Source organism: Colobus angolensis, unplaced genomic scaffold (assembly GCF_000951035.1).
Source record: "Colobus angolensis palliatus isolate OR3802 unplaced genomic scaffold, Cang.pa_1.0 Scaffold160, whole genome shotgun sequence".
NCBI classification, from domain to species: Eukaryota; Metazoa; Chordata; class Mammalia; order Primates; family Cercopithecidae; genus Colobus; species Colobus angolensis.
The window spans coordinates 6,426,287-6,434,750 of record NW_012114711.1 but is presented as its reverse complement, the minus strand read 5'-3'; the positions used below and the strand labels follow the sequence as shown (position 1 = coordinate 6,434,750).

Here is an 8,464-nt window from a genome sequence, read left to right as displayed (position 1 = left end):
ATACACCATGGAATACTATGCAGCCATAAAAAAGGATGAATTCGTGTCCTTTGTAGGGGCATGGATGCAGCTGGAAAAACCATCATTCTCAGCAAACTACCACAAGAACAGAAAACCAAACACCACATGTTCTCACTCATAGGTGAGAATTGAACAATGAGATCACTTGGACACAGGAAGGGGAACATCACACAACGGGGCCTATTGTGGGGAGAGGCGAGTGGGGAGGGATAGCATTAGGAGATATACCTAATGTAAATGACGAGTTAATGGGTGCAGCACACCAACATGGCATATGTATACATATGTAACAAACCTGCACGTTGTGCACATGTACCCTAGAACTTAAAGTATAATTAAAAGAAAAAAAAAAAAACAAATGCTCCCTCCCTCTACCCTCTTAATTAAGGATATCTTTTCCACAAGCTCTCCCCAAGAGGAAGTGCTCATATTCCCCTAATGCCACATTTCCCATCAAGGCCCACTTCCAGGACCACATTGCGTCCCTTAAATCCAGCCTCCACCATCCAGACCTGGGGATCTAAAACACTAGGTTAATTACGCTATGCATTAACTGCTCCTCCTAACTACTCACAACACAGTATCCAAAACACCAGGTTAATTATGCTACGCATTAACTTCTCCTTCTAACTACCCACAACACAGTACCCAAGTTCCTCTGTGCTATATCCAAAGGCTTCCATGACCTATTTGTCTCATCTCTTGCTAAACTTTGCATCACAATTTGCCTGCACCAGCTGTCTACACCAAACTCTCCCCGTAGTTTTCCTCCATAATTCTGCCTGTGTGAGTCACTTCACTGAAACACCTCCCCAATTTACGCTAGCTCAGTGGCTGGCTGTCACACTTCTTGGCCCATAACCCACGCTAAGACATTCACACAGCAGTCACTGAAATTTGTATGTCTACATGGCAAACAAAAGTATCATAAAAGAAAACTTGCCCTTCATACCATGCAATCTATTCTATTCTTTCTTTTTTTTAAATACAGGTTATGACCACTAAATTGACTTCATGGCCCACTAAGAGGTAACTACCCAGTTGGAAAACATTGGTCTAGCTCACTCTTACTTATCTGTTGTGATTCACTTTAGGAAGCCTCACCTGAAGGTGAGGTTAGGTGAATTTCTTCTAAGAGACTAGTACAGCGTATCTTTATACATACCAATTATATTAAAATTATCTGTTTTATGTCTTTGTCTCCCCACTTCTCAGGGTAGAAAACCTATCTTATTTATCTTTATACCAATTTGGCTCATAATTAAACTGAATTAGGATATTCTAGCTATAAAAAAAAAGAATGACTTCACTGGAAAGTATTGGGATTTTTTAAGTTTTCTTAAAACAGTATCAAGTAGCTGTTCTGAAATTCAAGCAAATAAAGGGCAAGTTTTACATTCATTTGAACCTACTATAAATAATGGAATGAAGAAGGTCAAGGCTTAATTTACATAGATAACTACTGATTTAAGATTCTCATGCTGGCTTTACTAAAATAAAACGGTAAGTTCGAAGTTAGTAAGTTAACTGCATTACAAAGAGATCCAGAACTCAAAGTAATATACTCACCATTTTGATCAGCCCTATGTTATTAAACCATTCCAAAAAACTTGCCATTCAGGATTTTCAAAATAACATTTAAGACAATTGAGAAAGACATATCAAGGCATATTTATCTGTCAACATGAAAGAGCAGTCATAAAAATTATAAGAAAAGCATAATTTCACACTGGCCTAAAACAGCAGGGACTATCAACCTTAAAAGATGTATTTATTCCTGTTACTGATATCTTCAATCTTACAGAAACAGGGATGCAGTCAACATTTCAAAAGACTTTGCACACTACGTTCAATGAAATAATTCAGTGAAAACAACACCTAATGCAACCAAATTTAACTGCAAACTTAAGCCTAAAAGTCAAGAAATGCAGACTCCCATCATCCCTAAACTGTGTTTATTTGCCCCAAATGCCACATCTGATAGAAAGCAATTGTTAATTATTCTTATTAGCAATTCAAAAGACCATACATTAATGTCAGAAAACTTTTATAATTGTCACCTCTTTTTAATGTTAACTTTTAATTAAATTTTCATGAACTTCTTCCCTTTACAGCTTTGAATTTTGACAACTGGAGGCTGGGGTGGGGTAAGGGACAGTGAGTGGGAGCTATGAGTGGGAAGACATGATGTAAGCATTACTACAGGGAAACAGACCATCTGTTCTAAGAGTTCCGGACTTCAAGAGAGTGATCAGTTGTTCCTATTGTGCTCAATTTTAATATGATGGCCTTCTGACATCACATAACACTGAGCACTATCACCCCCTATAGACAACAGCCAACAGACCAAAGAAGTCCTTGCTCATCTATTAGTGCTGTTAGCTCAGGCAAAAATCATCTGCATTGGGAACTTCAGCCTCATCTCTAGGACAGAAAACTAATCTTTTCTTTTTGAGAGAGGGTCTCACTGTCATCCAGGCTGGAATGTAGTGGCACTGTCACAGCTCACTGTAGAGCCTTGACTCCAAGTTCAAGGAACCCCCTGCCTCAGCCTCCTGAGTAGCTGGGACTACAGGTGTGCATCACCATAACTGGCTAGATTTATTATTATTATTTTTGTACAGATGGGATTTCACTATGTTGCTCAGGCTGGTCTCTAACTCCTGGGCTCAAGCAATTCTCCCACCTCAGCCTCCCAAAGTGCTGGAATTACAGGCATGAGCTACTGCAGCCAGCTGAGAAATAATCTTATATACCACTAGCATGTGATTGTCCTGAAGCAAAAAGAAAGATACATAAAATAACCTGACAAATTATAAAACCCCTATGATATGACAATAATACACTATTCTAGTCTCTCATATTCTTACATACTGAAAACTAATTTTACACATGGCAAAGCAGCTATTAAGATTTGAAAATTGGTAGAGGATTTAAACTCCAAGTATCACTATACAGCAGCCATCACAAAGGCTGTGTGTTTTTGTACATTTTGTTTTTATACAGAACATTACATTTTACCAGGGCACCCAAGTCTTTGACATTCTAACTTGTTGATCGTTGCACTAAAAGATTCCATTCTTGCCACTTCTCCAGTAGCCTAGAAAAAGTCAACTTTAGAATATATCCATGTTCTCATTTGCTAGTCCTTCAAGGACAGGACTCTGAAAGCAACCACCACCTCTACCTTACCATACCACTTAGGGTCTAACTTCCTTAGGACCTCATTTCTCAGGGTGGAGAAAATCCAGTTCTCAATGTCAGGTTTAGAAAGTCAAACACACTTGTTAAAATGATGTTCAAGAAACTATAGTAATCAATATCTAGAACCTTATTTTCAAAAAATGCAGAATGACCTGAGTTAGGCCATCAAGAGTTAATTACTACTACTCCTTCCAAGAGGCCTCTTGCAATTGAAGTTGAAAAACTGGGGGCTGTGAAGGGCATACACAGAAAGAAAAAAGCTTCAACTCAACCCAAAATCAGAGCTTCAAAATCTGCACTATTCAAACAGTAGCCACTTGTACTTACTGAGCATTTAAAATGTGGTGAGTCTGAATTCAGATGTGCTGTATTAAATGCATGCCAGATTTCAAAGACTTCCAAGTAAGAATATGAAATATCTCATTAATAACTTTTTTTTTTTTTTTGAAACATGGTCTGTGTCGCCCAAGCTGGAGTGGAGTGGCACAATCTCGGCTTACTGCAACCCCCACCTCCCAGGCTTCAGTGATCCTCCCACCTCAGCCTCCCAAGTAGCGGGGACTACAGACACATACCACTATGCTTGCCTATTTTTAGTAGAGATGGGGTTTCACCATGTTGCCCAGGCTGGTCTCAAACTCCTGGGCTCAATTGATCCACCTGCCCCAGCCACTCAAAAGTGCTGGGATTACAGGTTAGAGCCACCGCCCCCAGCCTCCCAAAGTGCTAGGATTACAGGTGGGAGCCACTGTGCCCGGTCTCATGAACAATTTTTATACAAAATTCATACTGATAGTATCTTATATATATTGGATTAAATTAGATGTACTAAAAATAATTATTAAAATTTATTTTACCATTTCTATCTTTTTAATGTGGTTAGTAGAAAAGTTTATATTACATATGGGCTCATAAATTTCTATTGGACAGTGAATTTTTCGTAATTTTCACTCTCTCCAATTAAAACAGATAGTGAAGCATCGGCATAACCAATCTGCATTTAAGCCCTCTACTTAAAGTCTGCCTAAAAGAATCAACATATTCTGGGCCATTTATCTCTGGCACCTACCTAAAAAGCCATCATCTAATTTCAAGAACAGGAAAGTAGCTTTGAGAATAAGCTAATATAACGTGAGTCATGTTAAAGTAATGGTTCGTCTATCTTCTTGCATCAGAATTAACTTGTGGAGCTTTTATTAAAAACATAGATGGTCATCCCACCCAGAGATTCTAATTCAGTAGGCTGCAGGTAGAACCCCAGCATGTGTTTTAAAGCTCCCCAGGTAAATCTAATAGATAGCCAGTGCTGTTTAGGTCATATTTCTATACATACTATTAAATATATTTATGAAGGTGCTACTAAAATTCCCACAGGCTTTGTAATGCTACTGTGTGGCTGCTTTATAGCAACATCAGTAGATGACATTAAGAACCAATACTAATAAAACTGTGGCAACAGCAAGAAACTACTGAAGTCAGGCGCTTAGCTAAAGCCATTTCCTATACTCCTTCCAGACAGGTTTTGAAACGTGCACAATGGAGGTAACTCCTATTTCCTTCTTCCTTCAGTTCTCATGAAAGCACTTATACCTAGGAAGGAAACAGAGCTTGGTGGTTACAAGCTGGGCTCTGTAAATCAGACTGCATAAGTTCGAAACCCAGCTCTCTAGTTAGTAGTTACAGAAACACAGGCAAAACACTTCACATGCCTAAGAATCTGTTTCCTTTTCCACATAACAAGTCAAAATGTACGTACTCATTAAGTCAGTAGGACCAGTCCTGTAATGTATGGAAAGTACTTAGCATAGCATACAGAAAAGCCATGCTTTTTATTGCAGTCAACTTCTTGCCTTTTCCAGTGATTTAGCTGTATTTTTTGGATCACCCATATGTAAGCTTTTCTTTTTTCTTTTAATATTTTTTTTTTTTTTTGAGACAGGGTCTCACTCTGTTGCCCAAGCTAGAGTGGCATGATCATAGCTCACTGCAGCCTCAAATTCCTGGGCTCAAACAATCCTCCTACCTTGGCCTCCCCAAGAGATTACAGGCTGGGTACACCCAGCCAAGCCTTTCTTCCAACAATGAAAACATACAGACTGGGCACCGTGGCTCACACCTGTAATCCCAGCATTTTGGGAAGGCAAGGATTGAGCCCAGGAGTTTGAGACCAGCCTGGGCAACAAAGAGAGACCCTCTACTTATTTTTTTTTTTTCTTAAAAAATAATCAAAACAACAACGAAAATATCCAAATGTAGGCTTAAAAAGTTAACCCTCTACTTCTCCATTTATACAGGTTTCCAGATCAAGAAAAGGTATCCTCATCTCTCACCTGTCAGATTCTTCAATCCTTCTGTGAAAAGTGACTGGAATTCGGGAGACTGCAACTTCATTGTAAATAGATACTGCTTCAGAAGGCACAGCCTATTCCACCTACAGCTCAGTACTGGCCTGTGCCAATGATACAGGCACCTCAGCATCTGGAGAGGCAGTCACCAACTACTCGTCTACAAGGCAAACATACAGGCATACCAATGAAATTAAAAGTGAAGGAAAGTGAAAGAAAATAAAGGGACACATTGCATGTTTATCAACTCAGAAACTCATCTCTTGTTCAGATGAAAAAACTGAAAAAGGTGTCAATTTGAGGGATTAAGACTAGATCTATATGTATCTACCTGGTTTTGTTCTCCAGAAGCACTTACTGTGGCTGGCGGGGTCTAACGAATGCAGGCCTCCATAACAACTGTTTCAGTACTGAGTGGTTGAGTTTCATATTAAAAGGTGAAAGAGCTAGCCAGTGCCCTTAAACAAGGGTGGAATGTAACAAAAGCCCAGCAAGAGTTTTGCCTAAGACTTTCCTGGACCTTGAAAGCATGATAAAATAACAAAGGAATTCTTTTTTTTTTTTTTTGAGATGGAGTCTCCTCTGTCGCCCAGCCTGGAGTGCCATGGCAGGATCTCTGCTCACTGCAACCTCCGCCTCCTGGGTTCAAGCGATTCTCCTGCCTCAGCCTCCCAAGTAGCCAGGATTACAGGCGCATGCCACCACACCCGGCTAATTTTTTATACTTCTGGGTACAGACAGGGTTTCATCATGTTGGCCAGACTGCCCTCGAACTCCTGACCTCAAGTCATCTGCCCTCCTCGGCCTCCCAAAGTGCTGGGATTACAGGCAGGAGCCATTGCAGCCAGCCACAAAGGAATTCTTAACAGGATCCGTTTAGAATTAAACAAGTTTCACTGGGCATCCGAGGAAACTCTCCAGGCCTCCACAAACAAGTTTACTAGTGGTCTGAGGGAACTCCGCAAACCTCCATGATTTAGCAGGAGAGAATATAAGGTTAATCACCCCAGCACCTGAACCCATTTAGATTAAGTAAGTTTACTAAGGCTCCCGAGGAAGGTCTTCAGGACGCAGATCTTATAGATAATTCATTAATCACTTATGTCTTTAGATGAATGCAACACTTACACATATACATATAGCTTAGAAGGTATATAAGCTCTGGAAAACTTTGTAATTCTGAGTTGGTCTGGGATATTTTCCAGGCCTTCTCCCTGTACCCGGTTACAGAAAAAAACTCCCTTCTTTCCTAGTTTATCTGCATCTCGTTATTGGGCGGCGAGAATAAGCAGTCTAACCCTCGGTTTGGCGGTTTGGTCGGGGAGCATTACCACTACACTCGCATGCCACATGGTACTGTAATGGCACTCTCCCCAGAGCAGGGCTTCAGTCAGTATGTGAAGGGTGAAGGGTGCGGGGTTCTAGAAACTCTATCCGACTTTCTGGACTCCAGAACTCGTCATGGTCACAGGTGTCACATAAGCCCTCGGGTCCTATGAAATTACTGGGCACAAGGATCACCCTCCTTCCCCACCTGCACTCGAGAATTCATGACCCTGGGATAGCGCCTAGGAATTGTATTTTCCTATGAATTAATTAGTTTTGCTGCCATTTTCCTCATTATTTTCCTGCCATCTTGCAATCTCCTCTGATTTCCAGCACACCCTGCCTTCCCTTCTACCTATCACATCCTTGTTCCCCCCATACAGGGGTTCTGCCCATAAGGAGGCAGCAGCAGCTCTCCAGTGGCCCCGGTGCAAACTTGCAGAGAAAAACCATTCCATTCCACGGAAGCGGGCTGGAGGAGCTGCGCTTCCCAGCAGGCCACGTGGGGCGGAAAGACCCACTCAGTTTCCCTGCACCTCCGCCTCAACTCAGGAAAACGCTCTGGGGACCCCGGCCCTGAAAAGGAGCGGCCCGCCCCCATGCCGGGTGCTGGCGACAAGGCCCAGTGAAAAAGCGTCTCGGGGCCGTCCGCGCGGAGGGGAAAGTGCTGGGGGAAGCCAAGGAATCCGCGCCTGCGGTCGCCAGAAACGTAGCGGGGACACGACCTCCGCGTCGGGGCTCTTATGCCCAGTGCTGAGGAGGCCTCTGGCCACTTCCCACTCCCGTCTACCCGGGGCGGCGGCTACCCTGGCCCACAGCAGGTAGGAAGGGGCCGCAACCCACGCCACCAACTCTGCCCCTCTGAGCGGCGCGAGCCCGCTTACCGGCCCCACTGCCGCGGTCGCCGTCGCCACCACGCGCACTTCCGGGACAGTGAACGCGGTGACGTAGCCAACGCACATCGGCTGGCGGTGAATGGGAAGTCGCGGCAGGGCGAGGGCGGAGGCGGGGCCTGAACCGAAGGGCTTCCGGCTTCCCTCGCCCCTCCCCACGGTGAGGCTAAGCTCTGAGCCGGTTTCGCCGCCCCGCCGAGGCCTGCCTGGGTGAAGCGGAGCCTTGGGGGACCCTGAAGAAACCGAAGCGCATTCATTTAATTGCGCGCCTCTTACCGCACCTCTGGCTGGCCCTGAGCTGCTCAGAGGCCCATCTGCGCGGTATGCCTGTGCGATCTGGGACAACTGGCAGCTGTCTTCCTTTTCAAAATGAGACTGTTAATAAATCCTAATCCAGGGTAGGACGGATTGTTCGGTAAATGTTATTTTATTCTTGTTTAACTATTCTGTACTCTAATCTCTGCATAGGGTTAAGTCCACAGTTGACAGTCACACGCATTCGAAATCTAAGCCCTCTGGTTCTATGAAATTACTCGGCATATTTTATTTTCTTACCTGGTTTGTGTAACCATTGGCCTCCTTGGCCTGGAGGCTTACCAGCTGTAAAGTGGAGAACTTAGATTTGAGTCAGTTCATTAATTTTTTCTAGAGCGGAGAAGAGCAAAGAGAGTAGCA

At 43.2% G+C, this 8,464-nt stretch overlaps 1 protein-coding gene across 2 annotated transcripts in view; it reads right to left on the bottom strand.

Moving 5' to 3' along the window:
• The window catches only part of TRNT1 (tRNA nucleotidyl transferase, CCA-adding, 1), a 25,161-nt gene extending 17,309 nt beyond the window's left edge, over window positions 1-7,852 (bottom strand). For both annotated transcript variants that reach the window (XM_011937239.1, XM_011937240.1), the window contains exons 1-2: window positions 7,781-7,852; window positions 5,556-5,730 (exon numbers count right to left, since the gene is read on the bottom strand). In XM_011937239.1, coding sequence (XP_011792629.1) covers window positions 5,556-5,703 — 148 coding nt within the window. In that variant the 5' untranslated portion in view covers window positions 5,704-5,730; window positions 7,781-7,852. The remainder of the gene's footprint in view (window positions 1-5,555; window positions 5,731-7,780) is intronic.
• Window positions 7,853-8,464: the final 612 nt, after the last annotated feature.